The sequence below is a fragment of the Periophthalmus magnuspinnatus genome, chromosome 16 (assembly GCF_009829125.3).
Source record: "Periophthalmus magnuspinnatus isolate fPerMag1 chromosome 16, fPerMag1.2.pri, whole genome shotgun sequence".
NCBI classification, from domain to species: Eukaryota; Metazoa; Chordata; class Actinopteri; order Gobiiformes; family Gobiidae; genus Periophthalmus; species Periophthalmus magnuspinnatus.
In genome coordinates, this window is record NC_047141.1 from 5,098,207 (window position 1) to 5,111,354 (window position 13,148).

The 13,148-nt window shown below is 46.6% G+C and overlaps 1 protein-coding gene across 1 annotated transcript; it reads left to right on the forward strand.

Annotated features, from left to right (window-relative positions):
• The first annotated feature begins 430 nt into the window (after window positions 1-430).
• On the forward strand, window positions 431-12,775 carry LOC117383645 (gonadotropin-releasing hormone II receptor-like). Its single transcript, XM_033980842.2, has 4 exons — window positions 431-582; window positions 4,446-4,982; window positions 9,113-9,314; window positions 11,301-12,775. Exons 2-4 carry the CDS (start codon window positions 4,446-4,448, stop codon window positions 11,702-11,704), a joined length of 1,143 nt encoding a protein of 380 aa, XP_033836733.2. The 5' UTR covers window positions 431-582; the 3' UTR covers window positions 11,705-12,775.
• The last annotated feature ends 373 nt before the right edge of the window (window positions 12,776-13,148 follow it).

Consider the following 13,148-nt stretch of genomic DNA (forward strand, 5'->3'; position numbering starts at 1 on the left):
TCTTGATTTAGTCCTGGTTTAGTCCTGGTTTAGTCCTGGTTTAGTCCTGGTTTAGTCCTGGTTTAGTCCTGGTTTAGTCCTGTTTTTCCAGAGGAAATGCAGACCTGTGCTGTGTTGCTTCATCAGCACATCTCACTCTGCTGTGCACTGTCCTGCAGCGTGAGGCTGAACCTTCATCTGTCTCTCCTCTCCTTCTCTCCATTTCTCTCTTCTTTTCCATCTCTCTCCTCTTCTCCATCTCTCCCTTCCTCCTCTCTTCTCCATCTCTCTCTTCTTCCTCTCTTCTCCCTCTCTCCTCCTCTCTATCTCGCTCCTCTTGTCCATCTCTCTCCTCTTCCTCTCTTCTCCCTCTCTCCTCTCCCTCGTCCCCCACTCTCCTTCTCTCTTCCTTTGCTCTGGTGTAAGCTCCACCCATCCCTCCCTCTGCCTCACTGCAGAAGCAGGTGTTTCCACGGCAGGTTCACTGTTTCTGCTCCTGAGATCCAGTGAGTCCAGATCTTCTCCTGGACGTTCTGAAGACGCCTGAGTCTGTCCATCCAGACGAGGACATGAGCCGCACGTGTGAGCTGAGCCACTGAGCAGGTAAAACTATGAACTAAACCAGGACTAAACCAGGACTAAACCAGGACTGAACCAGGACTAAACCAGGACTGAACCAGGACTGAACCAGGACTGTGCGTGTGTGAGTGTCCAGTAACCAGGACTAAACCAGGACTGAACCAGGACTGAACCAGGACTGAACCAGGACTGAACCAGGACTGAACCAGGTCTGAACCAGGACTGAACCAGGACTGAACTGGGACTAAACCGGGACTGAACCAGGACTGAACCAGGAGTAAACCAGGACTAAATCAGGACTAAATCAGGACTAAACTAGGACTGAACCAGGACTAAACCAGGACTGAACCAGGACTGAACCAGGTCTGAACCGGGACTAAACTAGGACTAAACTGGGACTAAACCGGGACTGAACCAGGACTGAACCAGGAGTAAACCAGGACTGAACCAGGACTAAATCAGGACTAAACCAGGACTGAACCAGAACTAAACCAAGACTAAACCAGTACTAAACCAAGACTAAACTAGGACTAAACCAGAACTAAAGCAGGACTAAACCAGGACTAAACCGGGACTAAACCAAGACTAAACCAGGACTAAACCAGGACTAAACTGGGACTGAACCAGGAGTAAACCAGGACTAACCCAAGACTAAACCGGTACTAAACTGAGACTAAACCAAGACTAAGCCAAGACTAAACCAGGACTAAACCAGGACTGAGCCAGGACTAAGCCAAGACTGCATCAGGACTAAACCGGGACTAAAGCTGAACTAAACCGGGACTAAACCAAGACTAAACCGGGACTAAACCAAGACTAAACCGGGACTAAACTGGGACTAAACTGGGACTAAACCAGGACTAAACTGGGACTAAACCAGGACTAAACCAGGAATAAACCAGGACTAAACCGGGACTAAACCAGGACTAAACCAGGAATAAACCAGGACTAAACCAGGACTAAACCATGACTACAGCAGGACTAAACCAGGACTAAACTAAACCAAAACTAAACCGGATCTGAACTTGGAAACTACCAAGTCTAATTAGGATTAAACAAGGACTAAACCAGAACAAAATAAGGACTAATCCAGGACTAAATCAGGACTAAACCAGGACTAAACCAGGACTGAGCCAGGACTAAGCCAAGACTGCATCAGGACTAAACCGGGACTAAAGCTGAACTAAACCGGGACTAAACCAAGACTAAACCGGGACTAAACCAAGACTAAACCGGGACTAAACTGGGACTAAACTGGGACTAAACCAGGACTAAACTGGGACTAAACCAGGACTAAACCAGGAATAAACCAGGACTAAACCGGGACTAAACCAGGACTAAACCAGGAATAAACCAGGACTAAACCAGGACTAAACCAAGACTACAGCAGGACTAAACCAGGACTAAACTAAACCAAAACTAAACCGGATCTGAACTTGGAAACTACCAAGTCTAATTAGGATTAAACAAGGACTAAACCAGAACAAAATAAGGACTAAACCAGGACTAAACCAGGTCTAAACCAGGTCTAAACCAGGACTAATGCATGTATTACCGGACGTCTCTCTTTCACCTGATGCTGTTCTATTTATAGCGGCTTTGTAGTAAACCTGACATTGAAGTATTGCAGGACAGTTCTATGGGGGGAGGGAGTGAAGGAGAGGTGTGGGGATATGTATGTATTTAACACTTTTATTTTGACTCTGTAGTATTGTTTTATAGTAACAGCAAAGTCTACACTTTGATACTTCTTCTTTGTGTTGTAACTATAGACACATGGAGATACCAACTTAACCTTTTTAGTCACATAACCAGCAAATAAATACATTGTTGTTTTCAGTCGTTTAATGTTTTAATATATCTATGTCACAGAAATCAGAAAAAAAAATGTTTTAAAATTTTGACTTTTATTTATTGGAAAAAATGGGGAGAAAAAATTGTATTTGTGCTGAAGGGTGAGGGGAGGGGGGTGTTCTCAGGTTGCAGCACAGGGACTATTTTTAGCCGAAGCACAGCCAGTTGTCGTTTGTGATAAAAGAAAACATCTACTATGACGCGCACGGCTGCAGCCACGAGGACAGTGGACTTTTATAACAACAGTACTCAAGAAAATGTAAACGTGAACTCGATTTCGATACTAAGGAATAGACTCGATACTCAATACTAATTCCAATACCATGACAGTTACGCATTAAATAGTTGTTTACTTTCTTTTATCTGTGTACTCCCTCAGTGTCCAGTAGGTTCATAATGGTCCATGGGAGTATAATAGTCTATGTGTCTTATACTTGTGAAAGATACAGAGAGACATCATTGTAAAGATATTCAGGAAAGGTTCATTTCTGTCCTATGAATGTGACGTTTTAGTATTGATACCTGTTCAAAAGAGTATCTAGTTTCGATACTAGTTTTAGTGTTGATTAGTATCTGATTTTTGATACTTTTGACAACTGTATCAGGTGCTGTTATGGATGAAAAGCCGCATTTAAATTTGAGGTATCTGTACTTTACTTGAGTACATTTTTAAGTTGATACTTTTTACTTTAATAAATATAAGTGCAGGTATCTGTATTTTGTACTCCACTACATTTTTCTCATTGTTTAAGATCTCAAAATCGGTGTGAAATACTTTTACTTTGTACTCTTTAACCACATTTTTAAACAGATATTTTAATACTTTTATTTAAGTAGATTATTTATGGAATACTTTTACTTTTTTTTTTGTATGAAGTATCTCGCTCCAGTATCTGTAATTTTACTTCAGTAACAATATTGAGTACTTCTTTCGCCACTGTAGAAAAGTTACGTAGTGCTTCTTTAAATAATGCAAACATTGAAAAATAAATGTAATTTTAAGTACAGTAATTAATATGTATGTCAGAGATGCATATCCACTTCGCTCTCTCTCTGGCTCTTATCCAGTTAACACAAGCGAAGAAGTCGAACCTGCTAATAGTCCACCTCCCCGCTAATGCTCTGTCCTCTGTTGTCATGACAACAGGATGTACAATCTATTACTGGCCTCTGTTAGTCATTTATCAGCGAGAGGTCATGAAGGCTTTGGTTTGCTACGTTCTGCTCGATTAAATGAAGACAGGGGGACAGGGGGACAGGTGAACAAGCGGACAGGGAAACTGAGACAAGTCAACAGGTGGACGGGGGGACAGGTATCAGATGGATATCTATACAGATGGATTAGTGGACAGAGAGACAGGGACAGGGGGACACTGGTGAGGTGGACAGCGATTGAAAAGTTACCTCATAAATGAACTTAAGTCAAAGTAACAGAGTATGATCCTCCTGTGACAAGCAGCACACAGGTAGACAGGTGATGAAGAGGAGGGGGCTGCAGGACATCTGGACAGAGGGACAGGAGGACAGGCACGATGTGAGACAGGACTAAGTGTCCACAGCCTCTTATCTGATGAAGGTCAGGGCAGAGGACAGAGATAGTGTCGGCTTAAGTCCCCCTCTGTGGAGGGACCTGTCACCATGGAAACGCTTTTGTTGATTTCATTGAGCGCCTTATCTCAGTGTCAGGGCCACAAAAGAGGACTTGCACATGTGGACAAGAGGACATGGAGACAGGGGACAACACACACAAACAGGGAAGAGGTGAACAATAGACCAGAGGGCAGGATATAGGACAGGTGGACAAATGGACAGTCAGAGAAGTAGATGACAGGGGCAAAGGGACAAGTGTTTGACTGGACTTTGGTTAGGTTTGGTTTCAGCGTTGGGGCTCACCCTGTACTGCCTGGACAGGGGGGATCAGTGATGGGACAGGGGAGGATAATGGGGGAATGGACTCCAGAGGGAGATGGGTTCTTTATTCATAACCTCAGCTTCACTGTAACACTTTCCTCACTGTCCGCTGTGTGTTACAGATGTCAGGTGACCTCCTGGCCCTGCCTCAGGTGACCACGCCGCTCCTGACCACACCCACCGGGAGCACACACGTGAACAGCTCAGAGAGGGCGGGGCCTGATCATGGGTGGGTGGTGCCTGAGTTCACAGTGGCGGCGCAGTGTCGTGTGGTGGCCACACTGGTGCTGTGTGTGTTTGCTGGTCTCAGCAACATGTGTGTGCTGGTGAGCGTGTGGCGCACACGCGGCCTGGCCTCTCACCTGCGCCCCCTGCTGCTCAGCCTGGCCGTGGCCCACCTCATGGGGGCGCTGTTGGTCATGCCCATGGATGCGGCGTGGAACATCACGGTGCAGTGGAGAGGGGGCGCTGTCCTGTGCAAACTGCTGTGTTTCCTGAAGCTGCTGTGCATGCACGCGTCTGCGCACGTGGTCATTGTCATCAGTCTGGACCGGCAGCACGCCATCCTGCGCCCTCTGCACGCGCTCAGTGCGCACCAACGCAACCGCCGCATGCTCGCCGCCGCCTGGGCGCTCAGCGTGGTGCTGGCCACACCACAGGTAACTCTGCTCTGATCAAAGTCCTGTGTGAAGGCTCGCTGGAGGCAACAGCGTGAACCAGTGCAGGGTCTGGATGTGTGGAGGGGAGGAGTCACATTTTGGTCCTTGGCACAGCCTGAGGTGCAGTGCTGCAGTGAGGTCATGATAGGGGTCCTCTGCTGTGTCCCTTAGGCACAAATGAAGCGTTTCACTCACTGCCATAAGGGGTCCAGTCTGTGGTAGTTCTTGGAACAGAAAATCTCTTCAGACTGAAGTGTGCTGTGATTTTATCCGCTGTAAAACCCGGACAAACACATCACTGTCACTGTCATATGATACATGCAGCATTATGAATAAAACATATGAATGAGACGTAAGGAGGGAGTGAAGGACACAGGAGAGAAGGCGAGGAGAGAGCCTGAAAGGGTGTAGCTCCAGCACTTTGTTTCCATAGCAACACACCTCTAGTCTCTAGGTCTGTTTAATCTGAGGAGGGGCTGCTCTGTCCCTGCAGACGCTTCATGATCTCAGGTGGAGGGCAGGGGTCTGTGCCGAGGTCCAAACAGAAAATACTCAGGTTGACAAGGTCGTCACTTTACACACTTACCACGTTAAAGGTGTATGAAGTCACTTTTCTGGTGAAGGGTTGTAATATAATTGCCTTTAATGTGCCACAGTATAACATTAAACTTATCCATCTCCATGGAGACAAGCAGACAACTCCATCAGGCTACAGATCAGGTCTGTGGACTTGTGAGCTCGTTCAAAATCTCTGTCTTTGAGCAATAAAAATACCTGCAATTGAACAAATCATGTTTAAGTTTAATGCAATACTGTGGAACATTTTTGTATAATGCTACAACTTTTTAATTATAAAATTCACCTTACTTCATTTGAGTTGAGAGAGAATTGTTGAACTTTGTGCCCATTTCTGTAAACCTTAAACAAGGACCCAATATTTGTGTTGTGACACTTAAAGGGCTCATACTACACTATATTCTCTCTGTTATAAAACATACATATAAAACATACCTGGAGTTTTGTTTCATTCACACAAATCCTGTTCTTATCTTAAACAGAAAACACTCTGTTCCATCTTGTGATGTCATGTGGTAATACAGGAAGTGCTCCACTGTGTTTTCAAACTCCATACATGTTCGCTAGAATCGTTTGGATAATTTCAGTCCTGGAATTTCCGATCTCTACTGAACTAAAGGTAAAAGGAGCTGTAAACTTGAAAACTACCACTTCATGACATCACAAGGTGGAACAGAGCATTTTTAACTTTGGAGACATAGACGGACGAATGATGTACGGTTACTCAGACATGTGTGAATGAAACAAAACTCAACTCCAGGTGTGTTTTTGATGACGTAACAACATTATAACTAAACTATGGCTAAAAAAAAATAAGCTCACAAGAGTCAATAGCCTCTGTGCACACCAGCGCACAGTAACCTCACTGTTAGCATCACTACTTCCTGTCCAGTTTTATCTCTATGAGGTTTTTGCAGAGTCACGCTAAAATGACATGTTAAAAAATACATAAATAAAATGAATACTTGACCAGAGGATGCGTCTGTGTTTAGAGAGTGAGGTGTTTGTGTCTCAATGCTAACGCTAAGGCTAATTTTGAGGCATAATACATTTTTAAAACAACACCACAAACTGAAAAAAAAAATCTTTATTTTATCAATTCGAATTTTTATTATTTATTTTATGTTTTCTTAGCTAGTACGAGAGCCTATTTTGTAGTGCAAACGGTACCATGGAATTTTCCACTGCCTCTTGTTAATATCTTAAGATGAACTCAACTCATCTGGTGCGACGTCGTGTATGAATCATCCAAAATTCATTAGTGCTTCCTCTAATGTCCCCTGGAAGCGTGTCGCAGTCCCCAGCGAGAGGACCAGAGCCTATGTCCGGCCCCGCTACATTCCTCGTGGGACCCTGTGGAGCATTAGCATTAGCGCAGAGCATTAGCATTAGCGTGGAGCACAGCAGGGGCAAATTCCTCTCTGATTAAAACACTCACCTGCAGCACTGGAGCACAGCTCTGCGGCTCTGAAACGCCCTCTGCTGGTCACGGCAGGGACGTGACAGGACTCATCAAAAACATCAAAACAGAGGATGGGGTGAAAGAGCATTTGAAGGTTCAATGCTTTTCTGCTCTCGTCCCCTCTTCTCCTCCTCTCTCCTCATCTCCTCTGCTCTCCTCCCTTCTCCTCTACTCTCCTTTGCTCTCTGCTCCTCCTTTCTCCTCCTCCTTGCTCTCCCCTCCTCTTCTCTCCTTCTTTCTGCTCTCCTCCTATCTCCCTCCTTTACTCTCCTCTTTACTCCTCTCTTTCTCTTTTCCCTATCTTCTCCTCCAACTTCTCTCCTCTCCTCTCTTCCCCTTCTGTTTCCTTCTCCTTTTTTTCCATTCTGCTCCTCCTCTTTTCTTCTCTCTCCTCTCCTCTTTTCTCCTCCTCTTTTCTCCCCTCTTCTCCTCTCTTCTTCTCTACTCCCTCCTCCTCTCTGCTCTCCTCCACTCTTCTCTCCTCCCCTCTTCTCCTCTCCTCCTTCCTCCTCCCCCCTCCTCTCTGCTCTCCTCCTCTCTCCTCACTCCTCCTCCCTCCTCATCCCCTCCTCCTCCTCCCTCCTCCTCTCTGCTCTCCTCACTCCTCCTCCCCCTCCTCCTCCTCTCTGCTCTCCTCACTCCTCCTCCCCCTCCTCCTCTCTGCTGTCCTCCCTCCTCCTCCCCCTCCTCCTCTCTGCTGTCCTCCTCCTTCCTCCTCTCTGCTCTCCTCACTCCTCCCTCCTCCTCCCTCCTCCTCTCTGCTCTCCTCACTCCTCCTCCCCCTCCTCCTCTCTTCTGTCCTCACTCCTCCTCCCTCCTCTTCCTCCCTCCTTCTCTCTGCTCTTCTCACTCCTCCTCCCCCTCCTCCTCTCTGCTGTCCTCACTCCTTCTCCCTCCTTCTCCTCCTTCCTCCTCTATGCTCTCCTCTCTCCTCCCTCCTCCTCTCTGCTGTCCTCACTCCTCCTCCCTCCTCCTCCTCCTCCTCCTCTCTGCTCTCCTCACTCCTCCTCCTTCCTCCTCCCCTCCTCCCTCCTCCTCTCTGCTCTCCTCACTCCTCCTCCCCCTCCTCCTCTCTGCTGTCCTCCCTCCTCCTCATCCCTCCTCCTCTCTGCTCTCCTCACTCCTCCCTCCTCCTCCTCCCTCCTCTTCCTCCCCCCTCCTCTCCTCCCTCCTCCTCCCCCTCCTCTTCCTCCCCCCTCCTCTCCTCCCTCCTCCTCCCCGTCCTCCTCTCTGCTCTCCTCACTCCTCCTCCCCCTCCTCCTCTCTGCTGTCCTCCCTCCTCCTGCTCCTTCCTCCTCTCTGCTCTCCTCACTCCTCCTCCCCCTCCTCCTCCCCCTCCTCCTCCCCCTCCTCCTCTCTTCTGTCCTCACTCCTCCTCCCTCCTCCTCCTCCCTCCTCCTCTCTGCTCTTCTCACTCCTCCTCCCTCCTCCTCCTCCCTCCTCCTCTCTGCTCTCCTCACTCCTCCTCCCCTCCTCCCTCCTCCTCTCTGCTCTCCTCTCTCCTCCTCCTCCCTCCTCCTCTCTGCTGTCCTCCCTCCTCACTCCTCCTCCTCCCTCCTCCTCTCTGCTCTCCTCACTCCTCCTCCCTCCTCCTCTCTGCTGTCCTCACTCCTCCTCCTCCCTCCTCCTCTCTGCTCTCCTCACTCCTCCCTCCTCCTCCTCCCTCCTCCTCTCTGCTGTCCTCCCTCCTCCTCTCTGCTCTCCTCACTCCTCCTTCCTCCTCCTCTCTGCTCTCCTCACTCCTCCTCCTCCCTCCTCCTCTCTGCTCTCCTCACTCCTCCCTCCTCCTCCTCCCTCCTCCTCTCTGCTGTCCTCCCTCCTCCTCTCTGCTCTCCTCACTCCTCCTTCCTCCTCCTCTCTGCTCTCCTCACTCCTCCCTCCTCCTCCTCCCTCCTCCTCTCTGCTGTCCTCTCTCCTCCTCCTCCCTCCTCCTCTCTGCTCTCCTCACTCCTCCTTCCTCCTCCTCTCTGCTCTCCTCACTCCTCCCTCCTCCTCCTCCCTCCTCCTCTCTGCTGTCCTCCCTCCTCCTCTCTGCTCTCCTCCCTCCTCCTCCCTCCTCCTCCCTCCTCCTCCCTCCTCTGTCTGTCCGTAGCTCTTTCTCTTCCGGCTGAGTAAGGCGGTGGACGTGGACTTCACACAATGTGCCACTCACGGCAGCTTCTCGCGCCGCTGGCAGGAAACGCTCTACAACATGTTCCACTTCAGCACGCTCTACGTCTGCCCCCTGGTGGTCATGGTGTGGTGCTACAGCTGCATCCTCCTGCACATCCAGCGCCAGGCAACCGTCCACAAAGGTATGGTCATTTCAGTCATTTTGCTCTTAAAATGTTCGTATTAACCTGCTCTACATGATCCTGACATTTTTATTTCACTATTGTGTCTGTAAATCAAGATATGAACATTAATAACAGGTAAATCGGGCGCCTTCTTTCCCAGAGGTTGCTCCTGCTAGCTTTAGCAACAGTTTTGATTGACAGCCTCAATCCAGATTGGCTCTTTGGTTGCCATGATACTCGCAGTCAGATTTCCAAATATGGAATACGGCTCTGAATTGTTCCCTATAACTGCTCTAGCCTCGATGAGCTTAATTTGACTGGAGCTGAACGCTGTGGGTGACGTCACCCTTAATTTATATTTATACGTTTTATTGGTAAAATGTTCTGTTCATGTTCTATGTTCTATCAGGCTGGGGGGTGTTCTACATGGATTTCTGTGCACGCATGAGATTCCCTATATGTTTGACATTTCATTACGGGGGTTTATTTATTTATTTAGTTAGTTATTTAATTCAGTTTAATTTGACCCATATATTATTTCATTATCAGGTTAAGAATATGGTTAGGATTAGGGATAGGTTCAGGAACAATTAATTTGGTGATGTTTAGGGCTTTGGGATATGGAACACTTGTCCTGTCCTGTAACGAAATGCCATGAACATTTAGGGAGTCCTATTAGCAATGCTGCCAAAAAGTTTTAAGATTGTCTGAAAACTCAAAATGGATTTAAAGTGCACATTTACAGGAGCCTGTGAGTAATCCGAGCATCCATGGTCCTGTTTAGGAGTTTGATTTTCAACAAAAAAGGTGAGAGTGACAAACTGAAAAACTGTTGGCTAATGCTAGCTAGTTTATGACTGTAATTTTATGTGTGAGAGACTTGTTTAACAGCACAACCTCACCTGTTGTAGTTCCAACTAAGTCATTTATTTCTGGTCAGATTGTGATAAAATAAAGCTCAGATTAAAGTCTAATCTGAGGTACAGAGCTTCAGACAGAGCAGAGCCTACAGTTAGCATCACACCCCCAGAGCATGTAGGAGATTTACTGTTTTTGAACTATCCAAAATCTACAAATGTTTAACATGATTATTATTTTATTATTTGAACTTTCTACCATGTTATAATGTTGTTCCCTCATCAAAAATACACCTGAAGACATTTTAGACGACATCCATGCATGTTTGAGTAATTTAGCAAACTCTCCCGGGGCCTATTAGAACCCTCCTTACGGTTAGCAAGAGTGCGAGTCTGTACGGTAATTTTTCATAAATAAAAAAAAAAAAAACATGATACGAAACAATACACTATGACTTCACAAACCTGGTGCAGTAGCTTCATTAGCAGGATGCATGCTGATTGTGTGTCATGTGTTATTTAGGTAATGTGTAATGAATTAATAATGAAAACCTCATACAAGTGTAATAGACCCGCTTTAATTTCGTGCCTTAAACTCCTTTGAACTGACAGCAATCCTGCCTTTGGATTTGAATAAACTGTCCGAGGATATTGTGAAAAAATCGTTCGACTTTTTACACTTTACACTAACAGAAAACATTGAACTCTGTGCCAGTTTGTGTTTCATGTGGATAGGCCCAGTAATGACGGAGATATTAACCATTAACCAGGTCAACACATCTGCAGTCTGACAGTTACACGGCAAACTCCACCTGAGAGTTCTGACATGTCTGTGTGATCATTCAGGCCCCTAATGGGTGCTCTCACACATATTTGCCCCGTAATTTTCCTTGTGTAGATTTAGGTTTGAGGTGGAGTTATAAATAGGAGATAGATGTTCAAAGGTGTTTAGAGCACCCGGGGCCTGAACGATTATGCTAAATATGACTCACAGTTCACACCCCATAGAAGTAAAATACCTCCTCTTTAATGAGAAGATAAAGCTGAATTTTGTCCTTAAGAAAACCCCTCGGAGTCCAGTGGTTCCACCTGAGTCTCAGTAAAAGTCCACAGAGAGACCGTTTACACATTGTCCTTGTTGTTGCAGCTGGAGAATGGAGCTTGCGTCGCTCGGGCACAGACATGATCCCTAAAGCGAGGATGAAGACGGTGAAGATGAGCGTGGTGATCGTGCTGTCCTTTGTCCTCTGCTGGACCCCATACTATCTGCTGGGCGTGTGGTACTGGTTCCAGCCCTCCGTCCTGGACTACACCCCGGAGTACATCCACCACAGCCTCTTCGTCTTCGGGAACCTCAACTCCTGCCTGGACCCGCTCATCTACGGCTTCTACTCCCCGTCCTTCAGGGCTGGACTGAGGCAGTGCTGCAGGGGCAAGCGCCACGCGGCCAGCCCCAGGAGCCTGAACCAGAGCCCGGTGAATACCAAAGAGGTCCAGAGAGAGGAGCAGGAGATGGACAGTATGAGCCCGGAGCAGGGAGATCTGGAGTGAGGGACAACACGAGGCAGATGTTTTCTTCTACCTGCTGTAACGTCCCACTCTTAGCACAAACTTATTTTGTGTTAAAGCTGGGGTTCACGAGTTTTGCTGCTAAACTGTGTAAAGAGAATTTATATTGACCAGAATAAATTAAAATCACAGGGCCTTACATTTCAACGAAGTTAAGTCGCTGCTTTGTGGTCTAAGAGCGTGCTGCAAATGGCTACAACATTTCAACGGCACTTGGCTGCAGGCTGTCAGACCAATCAAACAGTCCAACAAAGGTCCAGATCCCACCGCTCCTCCCCCTCACTCTCCCCTTTAGTCCTCCCAGCCCTGCCCCTCCACCTCCCCATTAAACCTGTTAGTCCTCCAGACCCACCCTCCACTCCTTCTTTTAGTTTAGTCCCACTTTAAAACTCATCCGTTGTGTTGTATACTCTGGGTTCATTTAAATTCTTCATCTTTTAGATGCAGACAGTAAACATCCATTTTCACTTTTCATTATAAGAAAGTAGTTACCCCAGCTTTAATGCAGAATCACCAATCACTGTATCTGGAAATAATGTAAAAAAAACACCCCACAATATTCTCTTGTATATTATTTTGACTGTGAAATCTGTGGCTGTCAAGAATGCTTTCCCTTTAACAATATGAGATATACTTAAAGGTATTTGTACAAAGTGGTACTGTGCACTCAGAGCATGACATTATTATTGACCTGAGACTTTAGTTTGTTCCTGTTAAGGCTATGCACATGTACACATGTATGTACACATGTATGTACACATGTATGTACACATGTATGTACACATGTATGTACAACTATGTACACATGTTTGTACACTTCTATGTACACATGAATGTACACAAGTACACTTGTATGTACACATGTACATGTATGTACACTTGTATGTACATGTACAGTATGTACACATGTATGTACACATGTATGTACACATGTATGTATTGTGTGATTCAGTTGTCCTATGTGTACACTATGTGAATGTACCGCCTCGTCTGCACAGTCTGTGGCTCTGACGTCGTCCCAATGATCCAACTGAATAAACCCACTGTGAAATGTACCAGAGCACACTGTGATCTGTGGGAGAGGAGAGAAAGGAGAGAAAGGAGAGGGCAATGAGGAGAGAGAGGGGGAGGTCAAGGAGGAGCGAGAGAGAGAGAGAGAGAGAGAGAGAGAGAGAGGAGGTCAGTGAGGAGAGAGAGAGAAAGAAAAAGAAAGGAGAGGGCAAGGAGAAAAGAGAGAGAAGGTCAGAGAGGAGAGACACAATAGAGACGAATACATAGACATACAGTCTATGGAAGATGCACCATGGACATCAGGACAGAGCTGGGAGAAAGTATTCAAACATTGTACTCAAGTAAGAGTAATGTTACTTCAAAAATAATATTACTCAAGTACAATTACAAAGTAGTGATCTCAGAAAATTACTCA